Here is a 16,497-nt window from a genome sequence, read left to right as displayed (position 1 = left end):
ACCCTTTATTTTGTGGAACATAAAAGAAGGTTTTTTTCAAAGACTATAGAATACCCTTAAAAGGACTTTGTTATTTTGAAGACTGTTGGTAACAAAGCTGTTTTGGTTACCAATGTCTTTCATTGTATGAACAAAAAAAAAATATAATTTTCAAAAAAAAAATTTTTTTACTTTCCAAAACTACATGTTAGGGCGTTGTAGCCTAAATGTTTATGTATAATAATTTTTTTTTTTTGTTGAATCAAATAAAATATTTCTAAAGCTACAATTTGTAATGTCAAATCTCAGGCTGTAATGGAAGATCTCAGGCTGCCTGGCGGACATCTCGGCATGGATGAAAGAACATCACTTACAGCTCAACCTGGCAAAGACAGAGCTTCTTTCCTTCCCTGCCACTCCAACTCTACAGTATGATTTCTCCATCCAGCTAAGTTCTTCTACAATTACCCCATCAACTTCAGCCAGAAATCTTGGTGTAATCTTTGATGACCAGCTGACCTTCAAAGACCACATTGCAAAGACTGCTCGATCTTGCAGGTTTGCATTGCACAAGCTCAGAAAGATCAGGCCCTTTCTAACGGAGCATGCTGCACAACTTCTTGTCTAGGCCCTTGTCATTTCTAGGCTGGACTACTGCAGTGCTCTTCTCTTCTGGCTGGACTTCCATCAAGCATAATCAAACCTCTACAAATGATTCAGAATGCGGCGGCACGACTGGTGTTCAACGAGCCCAAAAGAGCCCATGTTACACCTCTCTTTATCTCCTTGCACTGGCTACCGCTAGCAGCTCGCTTCAAGTTTAAGACATTGATGCTTTTGTATAGAACAGCAACAGGCTCAGCTTCCACTCACTACTATGAATCTACATCCCCTCCAGAAGTCTGAGATCCACTAGTGAGCGACACCTCGTGGTACCATCACAGAGAGGCTCATAATCACTTTCCAGAACATTCTCGTTCACTATTCCTGGCTGGTGGAATGATCTTCCCACCCCTATCAGGAATGCTGAATCCCTGACAATTATCAAGCGACAGCTGAAAACTCATCTCTTTCGATGCCACTTGACCTCATCCTAAAAAAAAAAAAAAAAATAAAATAAAAAAAATTATCTTTATTTATTCCTTCCCTTTCTAGTTTGTAGTTATTTGAACAAATTCCTGAAACTTGGTATTACAAGCACATCCTGTGTCTGTTTGCCTCTTTAAGAAGAATCACTTTATGTATTCCCCAATTGTAATTTGCTTTGAATAGAAGCGTCTGCAAAATGACTAAATGTAATGTAAATGTAAATGTCTACTTGATACTTTCTCATTTAACACAAAAATATCTTTAAATAATCTTTTGTGTTTATTTTCTCAGTCAAATTTATTTTGCGATTAATTGTGATTAATTAATCGAAACATCATGTAATTAATAAGATTAAAAAATTTAATCAACTGACAGCACTTAAATATATAAAGGCCTCTAACACTAGCTTGCTTTATTCTTTTTTTTTTATTCTGTCCCGTTTACTTTTTATCTATTATATAATAAAAAATAAAAAAAACCTGCTACATGTGCTGTGTTAGGCTAACATGTGCTGTGCAATTAATCGAAATATGGTTTCAATTTCGATTTCGGCCTCCAAGGATTATGAAAATTCAATAATCAAGATAAAACAAGTATTGCGTCCCATGCCGCCCCCTTTCTATATCTTCATAGTTATCATTCTTGGTGTGAACGGGGGTTAACAGTAAATTGGATCCGTGGGGCTCCAATTTTGCAAAGTGATGGGGCTATATTCCTGCTGTAGACTGCGTGCTTAATATCGATCAAACAACAAAAGATAAAGACAAAATAACTTACTGCTCTAGACTGAAGGACTTTCTATAGCTTTAATAAGTAACAAATGAAGTTTAATTTTAACACTGAAGATTGTGCATTTATTTTTAATTATCTAAAATTTAAAGCTATCTTTAAATAAATCATTAATTTAAAGTTTTGGTCATATGGCCCACTCATAATCATGTTAAATAACCGTGATTACAATATTGACCAAAATAATTGTGATTATGATTTTTGTCATAATCGAGCAGCCCTAAGGCTAACTGAGGCTTGTCATGACACTTGCATATAATTTCTCTTTTGTTGATTTTGATTGATTCCACTGCCCTCATTTGTAAGTTGCTTTGGTTAAAAGCATCTGCTAAATGACTAAATGATGTAAATGTAAATATCATCATATTTCCAGCCCAAAAACTTCTATAGTTTTTGTCAGGGTTTATTTAAAAACATCCAGTTATGCAGAATATAAGATGGTAAATATTTAACTGAGTTGTCAAAATGATATATAACAATACTATGTATAGTGTATGATTTTACCCCAAAATTCAACATATAAACATAAAATGATAACTGCAAATTCATGTTTTGCTGCCTGGAATCCATTTGTTTCTTTAAATTGAAGTGATCCATTTACTTCTCTTCTCTTTAGCTTTTGGCAGTCTGTAAAAATATACCTCAGATTTCTTGTCAAATCTATTTGAAGAGTCAATCACAAAGTTCTCTCTCTCACTTTAGATGTGTTTTTCGTGTTCTGTCGCAATATTCTGTTGCTGAAAATCAATGCTGCCATTCAGTCTTTTTGCAAAGCAGTCACTCCACCATATACTTTAACTCAACCCGTATCATTTGTGCAAAGAATACCTCAAAAAATAAATCAACAAATCACCTGTGTCATCGTCGAACTCTGCTAAAACACAGTCCATGCCATCCTCACTGCTCACAGACCTCTCCTGAGCTCTCATCGGGAGGCTTGCCAGCCGCGCTCCCAGGAACACTGGCTTGGACGGCATCTTATAGATTTTGGCAAGCAGCTACAAATACAAAAACAAACAACAACAAAAAAACACCTAATAAACATCAAACTTAATGTTATTATTATTATTTATTTATTTTATTTTTTCAATTGGAAAATAATTTTTTTTTTGCCCCAGATCCAGTATCTGAAAGTGTGTAAATCATTTCTGGATAGAAATGTGTTCATCTTACGCACCTGTGAACATTTCCTCAAATAGTCCAGGGCGGGCAGGCACAGATCTGTTGAGCTGTATCCGCTGACATGAACACAGTCACCAATCTCCTTATAGTCCACTTCGCCTACAAATAATCACACGGCAAATATAATTTATTATACAGAGACAATATGATAATTGGTTTGACATCTATGGACCTTTTTTATATTTTTAGGGTTCTCAAAAGCAGAAGCCGGCATAGTTGGGATAATATCTGTAGTGATGAATGAAGACAACAATAAATATATTTTATATTGTTTAGAAGACCAGCTCACCTAATCCTTTCACAAACTTCATAAGGCACATGATGTAGTCAGTGGCCGCGTTGGCAAACACCTGAATGTTGTCTGTGTTAATGAAGGCTTCAAAGACATCAAACACAGGTGCTTGTGACTTTCCTGCATTTATAAAGAGTGAAAAAATGTTAACAGAAATGCGTGTAGTTGATTTGTTGAAAACAAACTTTCAGCACCACATCATACACTTAAATTCATTAATAACATTTACCCAAAAAAAGGTACATAGTATAGATTTAAGGTCAACTGTGTATTGTGTCAAATTAACTTAAAAATAATATTGTCAAAAACTGATGAAGCATTTAAAAGGAAAAAAAAAAAGCTCCAAACACTTTCAATCCAGCCACACGTTGGACAAACTCTTAGTGGTTAAGCTGTTTTTGAAGCTGATGCAAAACACAGACACATGTTACCATGCACTCTATATTATTAGGTTGCTGTGTTGCTTGGCAATCGTAAGCCTAAAATGAACAATATTACTTACTGGAAGAATTGTCTATTTAGTTAATATCATAAACAAATTTGACTATGTATTTGGGGTCATTCCGTGTCAACTCAACCAGAGGTTCCTGGCTCAAATTTTTGAATTTGCTAATATTTTTTTCTTAAGAAAGATAGACATGTATAGTGATGAAAGCCAAAATATTAAATGTCATGGGCGAAAATTTACTGAGCAATCCACTATTTTGTGGAGGGGGGTCAAAATGGCAACTTTCACCTGAGATTCAGAGTCAGTGGGTCAGTTTGCAAAAATATGATACTTCTTTTCTTTTAAAGAGGAATGTCTGAAGAACAAATAATGTTGAAACTAGAGATGTATCTTGTTTCCTTCTGTCAAAACAACTGCATTGAACATAATTGTTTGAGTGCCATATCTTTAATACTTCTCGAGTTATAGGCATGCAAACTTTGGAAAAAGAATATTTATGGCACTCAGACAAGTGTTCAATGCAGTTGTCCTGAAGGAAACATCTCTAGTTTCAACATTATTTTTTCTTCAGACATTGCTCTTTAAAAGAAAAAAAGTATCATATTTTTGCAAACTGACCCACATTTGGTTTTTGACCACTGAAAATGTGTACATTGTGACAATTTACGCCTGGAGCCATATTAAAATTCCAATATCTCTGGAACCGAACCAGGGCCTTAAAAATAAAGATGCCAAAAGGAAAGTTTGTTAAGACCCAATATCTGAAAAGGGCATTAAGATATCTTTAAGACTTCCTGAGTTACAGGCATGCAAACTTTGGAGAAAAAAAGCGCTGTTTCCCCATTTTTGAATGGTCACCATTGGCACATAATGCAACAAAGATTGCTAAAGTCAACAGATTTTACTAACAGACATACAAATCTCTGTGTAAAAGTAACATTATGATGCTGCCATCTTTCTGAAGTCATTTTTACCCCCCTGTAATTTGACTTTGAATCTCAGGTGAAAATTGCCATTTTGAACCCCCTCTACACAATAGTGGATTACTCAGTAAATCCGGCCAGCAATACCACGACTGAGGTGCCCTTGAGCAAGGCACCGAACCCCCAACTGCTCCCCGGGCGCTGCAGCATAAATGGCTGCCCACTGCCCCGGGTGTGTGTTCACGGTGTGTGTGTGTTCACTGCTGTGTGTGTGCACTTTGGATGGATTAAATGCAGAGCACAAATTCTGATTATGGGTCACCATACTTGGCTGTACGTCATGTCACTTTTAAATATTCATCCATGACATTTAACATTTTCATCAGTATAATGTCTATCTTTCTTAAGAAAAAGTATAAGCAAAATCAAAAATCTGAGCCAGGGAAGTTTTTGAAATTTGGTTGATTTGACAGGGAATGACCCATTTGTAAAATATGTTATTTGTTGTTTTAGTTTGAATATACATTTACATTTAGCCATTTACAAGATGCTTTTATCCAAAGTGACTTACAAATGAGGACAATGGAAGCAATCAAAATCAACAAAAGAGGAATAATGGTAAGTGCTGTGACAAGTCTCCGTTAGCCTCACGCAGTATACATAGCAAGGTTTTTATATATATATATATATATATATATATATATATATATATATAAAATAGAAATCAAGTAGATAGAATAGAATAAGAATAGAGAATGTTAGTGTTAGAGGTTCTTTTTTAAAAAGTAAACTATTAGTTAAAACAGAAATAGAATAGAGTGCAAGTGTTAGAGTGTCAATTTTGTATAAAAATAAAAGAAAACAAAAAGGTCAAATAGAATTAGAATAGAGAGTGCTAGAGTTCAGTGCATCAAATGAAGATATATGAATATGCTATAGAATTATGTTATGTATTTTATATTAAAGAAATATTTGATCATAATGCTGTTATTAATGCTTATTGTTATGAAAGAAATAAGCCATGATAGGCTGCGGGGAAAAATCCCTATATTGCATGTTTTGCATTAAATCAAAGGGAAAAATTATTCTTTGCACAAACAACTAACAATACAGCAAATTTCACAAACCCATAGAGTATTCTCCTATCAGGTAATCCTTCATATCCGTTTTGTTTCCATGCACAGTTCGGAGAGCACTGAACAGCGGTCTCCAGCCAGACTGGATCTGAGCTGAGCACATCTCCACCAGCTCTCCAATGGATGTTATCACCTGTACAAGAACAGACGGATGCACAGGACACCACAATTAACTTACTATAGAGTAAAAATACGTGCCACTGAGACAGGTTTGTTTGAACAAGGCTGTGTTTAAACCATCCTTCAGTTTGTCTGCATAAGTGAGAATGTCAGACCTGATCTTGGACGTCTTCGTCACAGAGCTCAAGCTGCATGATGTGCTCAAAAGGCCTGAAGAGAGCTTCATTAAAATGAAAGTGTGGCAGCTCTGCCCAGCTGCACAGGACCTCCAGCAGAACATCATGGATGAAGGAAACAGCCTTCTGGGATACGTGTCGTTCCTTATGACAGGCCGCCTGTGAGAACAAGAAACAAGAACTCTGTTACAGTCGGCTGTAAGTCACAATACAGAAAAAATCTGTTGCTACTTAAGGATGTATTAGCCTCATGATGGATTTGTCTTTTCACACCTCCACCAGGTGGGGCGCTACTACACTCCAGGCTCTCATCATGTGCAGCAGCGGTCTGCTCTTGTTCTTCACAATACGAAGCATGGCCTCTCCCAGCCGGAAGAGGTGGAGCGCACTACGCTTGTCCTGGGTTGACTTTGCCTCCCCTTTAATGAAAACCAAAGAGGTGAAGGCAACAATAAAAAAAGGTCTGTAAAGCTCCTAAAAAAGTGCATTACCTTTAGAAAATATTGTTCATTGACTTCAGGAGGTCCAATAAAATATTATGTGAATACTCTGTGAGCTGAATAGTACTAAAATAATTTTATTTTAGTTTCCATATGAGACTAGCACTTTGTTCAACCCTAATACAAAATGTGGGATTTGCATTAGATTTCTCAGACCTCATTATTTTCTAGCAATAAACATCAAAAAACATGAAAAAAAGTAACATTTATAAAATAAGTTAGCCTAAATTCAGCTGTCACTTACAAGGGAAAAAAAGGTATTCTGTTGGTGGAAGTGTCAATAATCTTTGGGTACCTGGCATGGCTAAGGAGTAGTCTCCAGTTTCTGTGACCGAATCGAAGAGTTGAGACTGTGAAGCTTTTCTGAGCTGATGCAGGAAACCCACTAGAGCCACTAGGTTGAGTTTACTCACTGCATCCTCGAACAGCCTGCAGGACATACACATCAACTGCATGTTGAAACATAAACAGACATGTGAGAACAATAGTGATGGACAAATGGGTGTCACTGATGTCTTGCATACTTTTATGGACCTTGACACTGTTATTTACTTGGCAGTCTATGGGACAGTCACAGGCCTCCCGGTTTTCATCCAAAACATAAAAAATTTTCCTAAGAAGAATAACAAAGCTTTTACGGGTTTGGAACGACATGGGGGTAAGTGATTAATGACAAAATTTTCATTTTGGGGTGGAGTATCGCTTTAATTTTACTTGGTGTTAGTTTTTCCAAGAGTACAGTCTATTTCTTCATGCGATGGTGCGCTTGATGAAGAATTCAAAGAGATATTTTTTCACAAAGAGAAACACACTGACTGTATATACATTACCAATTGTCAAGTTATCAAACAGTCAGCAGTCATTAATACTAACATTAACACACAGAACAAATGTCTAATGGATGCCTTGCAATGCAGACAGGGTAAAATCATTTGTTTTTGTGTTTTTTCTTACAAAAAAGTTAACACTGGCTGTTGAAACTGAAGATTCACATCAGAGTCCATAGTCTTTTTTTTAATTTATTTAATGTTGAAAACATCACAGATTCACAGATGTATGAACTGAACAAAGGTAAATAGCATAATGATGAGTCTGATTCGACGTTTGCATTATTGGTTGATTTTGGGAACAAAACTCATTTGTGTGTATTATAATGCACAGGAAAAACGTTGCCACTTTTAACTTTTCTAAATAAAGGGAGAACAACAGTGTGCGGATCCTTTTTGCATTATTTTATATTATATTATGACACTCAGCGATACGCTGCGAGATTCACAAATCTCAGTATAATTTTTTTGAACCTTTAAAGTTGAAGGAGAATATCTTGTGTTTTACCGTGGGTACTCAGCCATTCCGAGCCCAAGCACCCACGGGATTGGTGCCTATGCTAGAAACATCTGTCAGTAGCCATTTTATTGTTCAGCACAGAATCCCATCACTTACATAACAAAGAAGAACTGTCCACTGAGAAGAGGTAAACACATGATATCTCTATAGGGTTCTCTCCTCTATGAGATACTGAACATCCTACAGTATATTATTAATTCTTCTTTTAAAGGCTTTGTGCAATTATTTTATTACAGACTTCAATGTGTAATTGCTACAACATATAAAAAGGAAGTTTCCAACTCTGTAAGTGTTGAACTTGCTATGCCTCTAAAGATCATGGTTTAATTTTAAGATAAACAAACTGGTCTGTTTCTTACTGAGAGCTCAGCCGATATACAAAATCACATTACAAATGCCTTCATTACAGGACTGATAAAAATCACATTTAAAAAAGCCTACATACAGTAGCATTGCAATGAAGGCTAATAATAATAATAATAATATGATGTACACACTGATTTTTACTTCTATATTTTAATAAAATGTTTTTTTGTTTTTTTTCTATATTCACTTCTTGCTTTAATTAACAGAGAGCACTGGATGGACAAAAATGCCTACCAAATTATGACCTTACAGGTCCCCCTAGTGGCCATTTTCAACATAACTCCAGTTAGAAATCAAAGGTTTGAAAGATATTGAGTTTTGTAAACATTACTAGATAATCACCACCAGAACTGCATATTCCACTTCCTTTGAGATATTCATGTAAAATAATCAATGCTTATTAGTTTTAGGTGGCCACAAATTCTGATCGCACATGGTCTAAACGCATTTAATCATAAAACAAATGAATTACAATTAAAGTCCTAATACACATTATGATAAATCATTCTTCAAAAACAGATGGAAAAATAAAGGTGGTCAGCAGCAGACAGTGAAATAAATATCTCTGCGTGGTACCTGTCAGCTTGTGTGGAAAGCGTGCAGACGGCTTTGGCGGCACTGGTGCCTGTGAGCAGACTGCCTCCCCGCAGGTCGAACCCTTTACCGCGACTGCTTTCTCTCAAGAGTTCCTGGATGGAAAGCGGCTGGATAACTGGATGGCTGAGGCCCAGTTCCAGCTCTGGACTGGCCTCTCTGCTCAACTCCAGGTCCACTGCCACGGCCTGCTGCGCCTGTGTGATGGCGATGGGAGGCTGGGAGCCGCCGTCACTGAAGTGCGTGTGTTCCAATGAACTGACATACTCAATTACTCTGAAGAATATTAAAACAAACTCAGTGTGGGAATTTGATGGGAAATGTTAGTCTTGATAGGACTTAACAAATTGGTCTATTCTTTACTGATGTCAGCCAACACAACAACAACATCAGTATATCTCAAGAAGAGGACTAATAGCAATCACATTCAACTTCAAGAGAATAAATTAAAAAGCCTGACATAGCATAACAATAATAATAATAATAATACATTTCTATTTTTATTTATTTAAAAAAAAAAGATGTACTGAAATTAGTCACATGTAGTCTTTTTATGATATGCCATTTAATTAAAAGCAGAACCCAACCAACAGCAAAATACATCAATGAGAAAATTTCATTCACTACTTGATTTGAATTGAAAATGTGTATATATTTAGAGTCAAATTTCAGCAATCTTGACATTTGTGATTACTTTCAAACAATTAATAAGTAACCATGATTACCACAATTAACCATAATTACTTGAGTGAAGATTTGATGCTATGTTCAAGTCACCCAAAGAATGAACAGTGAGTGTTGTACCTAAAGACATGAGGCCAGCAATCATGGTTATGGCTGCCCATTTCCAGCCCCACATTGAGTATAGCATCCATGCAGAGCACATGGGCCGTGTGCAGCCTCACACCCTGACAGCGGCCCATCTGTTCGAGTTTCTGTTCAACACGCTGCTTAACTACAACACAGACACATGCAAGTTCACATCAGGTGATTAAATATAAGTACAGCAGGATTTGAACGGATGATCTAATGATAGCAAATGGTTAACTCCCCTATTCATCTAATCAATAACAAATGCAAATAGTTGATCACCAAGAAACCATATATCAACATATGGCATTCAGTAAACAATATGTTGGGCCTAAGATATTCTCATTATAAGAACTTGTAAGGAATGGGGAAGTCATGGCCTAGAGTTTGAGAGTTTGACTCCTAACCCTATGTGTATGTCACGTCACTTACTTACAAATTTGTGTGTTGCTTTCCTATAAATGCTTTTGCATGCCCTCATATACTCTGTTCATCAGCAGCTCTATGCAGGTATGAATAATGGCATTGAAATTTGTTCTGCTGCCAATTTATGCCAAAATTTACAGTATGTAACATATGCTGCATGGTATCTGTAAGAGCACAGTAATGGACCCAGTACCATATGATATCGGTGCATCCCTCCACAGTGAATGAATACAGTGATGCAAAGTGAAATATAATACACAATGTGAAATGAGTGTGAATACCTTGAGCAATGGCATCTCCAGTCTCCCCCAATTCCTTCTCCTCCTTCTCCTCCTGAACACATGATGCTGCTGCCATCTGGGCAAGTGCTGAAGCACAGTTTGCCGCCACACCTAACACAGACAATTAAGGCACAGCAGACATACCATTTCCATTAGCATCCCATCTTCCACTCTGATGGGCCGTATGCAAAAGACTACTGTGTGTAAGTATAAGTGTAAGTGAGCTCAGTATAAGTGAGCTCAAATGAAAATGAACAGGCTGAAATGAATGAGATGCATTGTTACCCAGAGCACAGCTGAGTGCCGCAGCCTTGCGTAGACCATCCAGGCTTAGGCAGATGGTGTCTCTCTCCCTCTGAGTCTGCTCTTTAACTCCCTCTGCTCCAAGAATAAAAGCAAGACCCCTAGAGCTTCCCGCCATGCGCCCTGTGAGTGGCGTGGACAGCGTGTCGATCAGGTTTTTCCAGCAGCCGGACAGAATATAGCGGGCAAATACCACACCTGTCAGGAATGAGGCCATGATGAGACAGTGACAGCTTGACCCTGTGTTTTCAGTGCTTGTGACATTCCCCAAAAATTCAGATTCTCACAAACTTTTCAAGACATTTCCCTCTGGTCCCCTTTATGGTCTGAAAACAACATGCTAGATTATGGAATTACATTTGGTTCAATAAAAATGAACGTAACTTTATAAAACTGAACCTAACTTTTTCAGAAACTATCAAAAATATGCCATTACAAAAGAAGAAAAACACAATGAAAATGAAAAAAATGATCTCAGTCGCACAAATTTAACAGGCTCTTCAAATATGCTTCATTCTTTGTTAATGTTTTTCAAAGATTCGTTTTCGCTTAATCGTGGATTCTGAATGCATTGCCACAGATTTCGCTTACGTTTCGCAGTTTTTCGTTTGGTGTTTTGACACAAACTTCTCGTGGGGGCAGGCTTAACAGTGATCTACTCTGATTGGATAGTGAGCTTTTGATGGACAGGTGCTCTCTGACCGGGAAGTACAGACGTCACTCAGTGGCGCGCATATTGGAAAGCTCTCGCGGTGATTAAATCTGGTCTCTACCGCAAAAATTCTTTTTCACAGACAAAGTGAAAGAAATTTATTTTAAGCTCATACACAGGTTCTACCCTGTAAATTAGTTTATACAAAGATTTAAATCTGACATTGATTTTACAAGCTCTTTTTGTTCGAGTTCTGAAGAAACTGTACACTTATTTTGGTCATGTCACTACACTCATAAACTTTGGGATGATATTGGTGTGTTTGTCAAGTAAGATTTTGCCAGGCTTCTCAGTACATATGAAAAACATTATATTTGGGTATTATGACTCTGACCCCACAAACGAAAATATCAGTTTTGTTATTAATTTAATTTTTTCCTAAACAAATTTTACATTCACAAATGCAAATTCTCCAACTGTAAACCTGTCTTCTCCGTTTTCCTAAAAGAAATGGAAAACTATTTGAATGTAATCTCAGTATCTACTAATAAGAAAGTTTAAGGACTGTTAGAATTTGCTCTGCCTTTGATCTCCTTGTGTAATTTTGTTTAGATTTTGGCCCTCTTTTTCTTTAGTTCTATTTTATTCTTTATTTATTTTTTTGTGGTTGATATTATGTGATGTATGTTTATACTTTTGTATGTTTTTGTTCTCTGCATTAATAAAAAAAAGAAAAAGAAAAAAAAAAGTTCTCGTGGTGATTTGTATGCAATACGTCGTGCTTTGTATTACTAAATATGTAAATATGTGAAGTAACCAATAACATCAATACAAGTTTTATTCATGTTACAGTGTGCAGCAGTTTGTTGCGGGTTATTATTGTCATTCAGTAACACAAGCTTACTTTAGGCTGCCTTGAAGGACAAGAGCTCATCTTTACAGACTGAGACGATCGAAGGCCAAATATTATTTACATATTTAGTCATACAAATCACCGCGAGAGCTTTCCAATATGCGCACCACTGAGTGACGTCTGTACTTCCCGGTCAGAGAGCACCTGTCCATCAAAAGCTCACCATCCAATCAGAGTAGATCACTGTTAAGCCCGCCCCCACGAGAGGTTTGTGTCAAAACACCAAACGAAAAGCTGCGAAGCGTAACTGAGTTAATTTTTTTCATTTTCATTGTGTTTTTCTTCTTTTGTAATGGCATATTTTTGATAGTTTCTGAAAAAGTTACGTTCAGTTTTATAAAGTTACGTTCATTTTTATAGAAACAAATGTAATTCCATACTAGATAGAAATCAATCAAGCTACAAGTACAGATATTCAACAGAGACTATGTTGCTATCCATCACTGAAGATTATGTATACTCATTCTAATGGATTTATTAAATATCACATCAACTAAACACCAGAGTACCTCAGGGTTCGGTGCTTGCCCCCCTCTTCTTTTTGTAATACACAACATCACTAGGCAAATGGATTTTCATACCACAGCTGCCCTGACAATATGGAGCTCTTCTTGATATTCCAGAAAGAGGATCCCACAGTGACTGCATGTTTTTTAGCTTGCCTGGTCTCTGTCTATATGAAAGAATACCATCTCCATCTCAACTTCCAACTTGTTGTCTTCTTGTCGGCCACTTCAGTAATTAAGGCAACTGTTGATTTAGGCTGATTACAGATAATGCTATCCCCGTCATCCAAGAACCACATGAACTTCACGAACCACATTGAGAATGTTACCTCGTCAGACAGACTTGGCCTCTACAATGCCAAGAAAATGAGACCGTTCCTATCTAAACATGCTGCAAAGAACTGAAAGCTGACAAAGAAACCTCCATAACCTCTTTGTGAATGTGTGTGTGTGTATGTGTGTACAAACAGAGTTTCTTGCACTGTACCTGCCACCAAGTTGTCACTGCCGTTCTTGTCGCAAGTGAAGGGTGACTGTGTTGAGGCCTTTCTGATCAGCTGACCACCGATAGCACTGCTGCCCAGTCCATCAATATCTAAAAGCGAAAAGGATAGGAAAAGAACAAATACACATTTCTTATTTGTAAATGATCATTTAACCGACATATTTATCCAAAGGCACTCTTCTTGCAGAGTCAGTGGCCCTGGAGCAACTTCAAGTTATTAAGGTTACAAACTTAAATATACACAATTCTTGTATATGACTGTAATTGTCGCTTTGAGCTGAGTCGAAAACAAGGCTCTCTCTCTCAGATATGGGGATGTCTGCATTAACTTTAACTAACCCCAAACTTTAGCCACTATAGTACTTTTTAAGCCTTTGATTCACCAGTATCCCAAATACATGAAAACTAATTTGCTTTAGAAATCGAACATTTTATGTTTGTGCATTTTGAGTACATTTAGGGTGATTTACTAAGCACTTAGAAAACAGTCAAAAATTACCAATATATAAAGGCTTTAGCATGTGACATTGCCAAATGTTAGCCAAACTGATATTGTTTTTTTTATATTTTTATTGTTAAATTAAGGTTCAAATTAAGCTTTGAGTCATAGATTTTAATGTGGTCTCAAGCTGTATGTGTGTTTTTAAAACAACTGGTCAGTATACCTAGATTCACTTTTGAACATTTTCAAAATGATTCTAAAAACATATCGCCTGAATGTATAAATCTCAAAGAAGACAATAAGACATGTTTTATACATTTATTTCTTCACACACTTGATTTATACCATTAATTGCTCATCTGACACAAAGAAGTATTACCGGTGAGCATGGTGATGAGAGGTAAGGACTGCTCCTCAGCTGAGCCCCAGTATCCCGCCTCTCCCAGCAGGTTTCTCTCTAACACCTGGTTGTAGAGCTCCTCGATCCAGGCCTGAGACAGAACCACCAGAACACCACTGCTCTGGATCTGACGCACAAACTCTTTCTGCACACACAGACACAGCTCATTCAGCATCACCATCAGATTGTGTGGACTGGTAAAATAATGGTAAAACTTATGGTAAAATACTGCAGGAATACCAAAGACACCAGGGCACATGTGGGCTTCCTGTGGTAATAGTCACAGCAGCACAGTTTGAGGTTGAGCAGTAGAGCATAATAGGAAACCAGGTACAATCCATCTGCATTCATCAGAGCCTGACAACTCAGGTTTTCACTGCCCTCGAAACCTGGAGAATGAACCCCACCTACAAGACCATACAATAACATCACATTACCTTCAACTGCGCACATACAAACATCTAAACATTAGTAGTTCCAAACTGATATCTTTCATTTATCTTTGAACAAAATAAAGATATGTTGTAAATCTTGTAAAATGCTTGTTGATAATGGAACAACTATAAAGCAGGCTTTACAAGAAGACAATAGTGTCATTATTTAGCTCAGTTCAAGTTCAAGAGACATGACTGCTTGATATGTATGCGCATTGATCAGTGTACATGTGAAAAAAAGTATTTTAGATGAAATCCGTTCAACATATAAGGTGAATGTCTCTTCAAAAGACTAAACCAGTTGATTTTCTTTTTGAGGTTAAAGTTTTGGTGAAATTAACTTTCCATGGAGGTTTTGGGGGGAATTAAGGGGGGATTCACTAAACAGTTGCTCCACTTTAGCATTCATAAATTAGCCTGGTTGACAAAAGTAACTGATATTTGGCAATTTTGAGTATAGTGCCATTGCCTGTTAACTTACAGATTACCTGTGTTTTGTTTTGTTTTTCACATTTTTACAGTGAATGTCATTTAAAAAAAAGTTTCAACAAATGTGTGCATGTCTCATTTTCTGTAATAAAATTCTATTTAGCCTACTGTATAATAGGGGTGTCCAAACCCCTGGAGGGACAATGTTCTGTGGAGATTACCTCCAGCTTGCCCCAACACACCTTCCTAAAGGTTTCTAGTCAGCCTGAAGATCTTGACTAGCTGGACCAGGTGTGTTTAACTGGGACTAGAGCAGGTAGTATCTGATCACATGTAATCTGGATTACTAATCAGATTCCAAAAATTAAGTACTAAGATTAAATTACATTTAAAAATTACTTTTTTTATGGATTACATGATTACATATTATTTATTCATATTTTATTGATTCTCCCTTATTCCTCTTTTTCATCTTTAAAAATTTCCTTTCTAAAATAGCCTACCACTTTATACACTCAGAAAGTCTTCCAGTTTTGTGGACATTCACACAGAGATCAGTCATTGGTCAGGTGGCTACACAGCATTTGACCACTGGAATTACAAAAATCATTTCAGGTTTAAGAAGTGTTTCAACACTGCATCAGCTAATGATGACCATTAATGTTTATTTGAAGTATGACTCATTTGGTTATTTTACCATCTATTACTTTGGAAGGCATTTGTCTTTCAAACACATGAAAATGTACAAATTCACAATTTTTTTTTTCATCTGTTCCTTTTTCACCTTTTACATTTTTATTTGAATTACCCCTGAGATTTTATAAACATTTTAATAATGAAGTATCACATTTGCATGTTAAAGGTGGGGTAAGCGATTTTTCAAAAACGCTTTAGAAAACTGATTCGGGCCGAGTAGTAACTTGTAGCCAATCAGGAGTAAGGGGCGTGTCTAATCATGATGTGGCCAGGACGGACATTAGCTGAGCCGAGCGACAGAAAGATAGAGATGGTGGATAAAAACAAAAGAGGAAAACGTCTGCAAAACAAAAGAAGGCTTAATGCAAGAAGTACAGTAGGACCTGTGTAAATACTGGATCAGCTTTTTCAGCGCTGGAGAGAACTCAAGGAGCAGAAGGCCTGCGATCAGACGCCGAGGTTACTTTGTTTCTTCTCGATACGTCGGTGAGTAACACCGTGTCTGTGCCGCAACAGCTAAAGTCTGTCTAGTACACATGCAGGTAAACAAAGTGACCGTTAAAAAATCATTTGAAATCTGTCAATACGTCATAAATAGAACGCAGCAGCAGTTTTCTATCGGGGATTTGTCGTGTCATGCCGCTCCGCATCCAGTGTAGACCATAGATATGTATATATACTGTATATATCTATGGTGTAGACAGAGTCACTGATTATAATGAGTTCTATAGTATTTGGTTGTGCCGCGCCACTCGCATC

At 36.9% G+C, this 16,497-nt stretch overlaps 1 protein-coding gene across 3 annotated transcripts in view; it reads right to left on the bottom strand.

Annotated features, from left to right (window-relative positions):
- arfgef3 (ARFGEF family member 3) overlaps positions 1–16,497 on the bottom strand; it is a 48,664-nt gene that overhangs the window by 16,922 nt on the left and 15,245 nt on the right. For all 3 annotated transcript variants that reach the window (XM_042736073.1, XM_042736076.1, XM_042736075.1), the window contains 14 exons: positions 14,420–14,586; positions 14,159–14,324; positions 13,320–13,427; positions 10,744–10,959; positions 10,459–10,569; positions 9,746–9,896; positions 8,924–9,217; positions 6,930–7,063; positions 6,408–6,553; positions 6,114–6,293; positions 5,830–5,971; positions 3,329–3,451; positions 3,035–3,138; positions 2,711–2,855 (listed from right to left, as the gene is read on the bottom strand). In XM_042736073.1, the coding sequence (XP_042592007.1) occupies positions 2,711–2,855; positions 3,035–3,138; positions 3,329–3,451; positions 5,830–5,971; positions 6,114–6,293; positions 6,408–6,553; positions 6,930–7,063; positions 8,924–9,217; positions 9,746–9,896; positions 10,459–10,569; positions 10,744–10,959; positions 13,320–13,427; positions 14,159–14,324; positions 14,420–14,586 (2,187 nt within the window). The remainder of the gene's footprint in view (positions 1–2,710; positions 2,856–3,034; positions 3,139–3,328; positions 3,452–5,829; positions 5,972–6,113; positions 6,294–6,407; positions 6,554–6,929; positions 7,064–8,923; positions 9,218–9,745; positions 9,897–10,458; positions 10,570–10,743; positions 10,960–13,319; positions 13,428–14,158; positions 14,325–14,419; positions 14,587–16,497) is intronic.

Source organism: Cyprinus carpio, chromosome B13 (genome assembly GCF_018340385.1).
Source record: "Cyprinus carpio isolate SPL01 chromosome B13, ASM1834038v1, whole genome shotgun sequence".
Taxonomy (NCBI): Eukaryota; Metazoa; Chordata; class Actinopteri; order Cypriniformes; family Cyprinidae; genus Cyprinus; species Cyprinus carpio.
The sequence above is the reverse complement of the archived record's forward strand: the minus strand, read 5'-3'. Positions and strand labels throughout refer to the sequence as shown.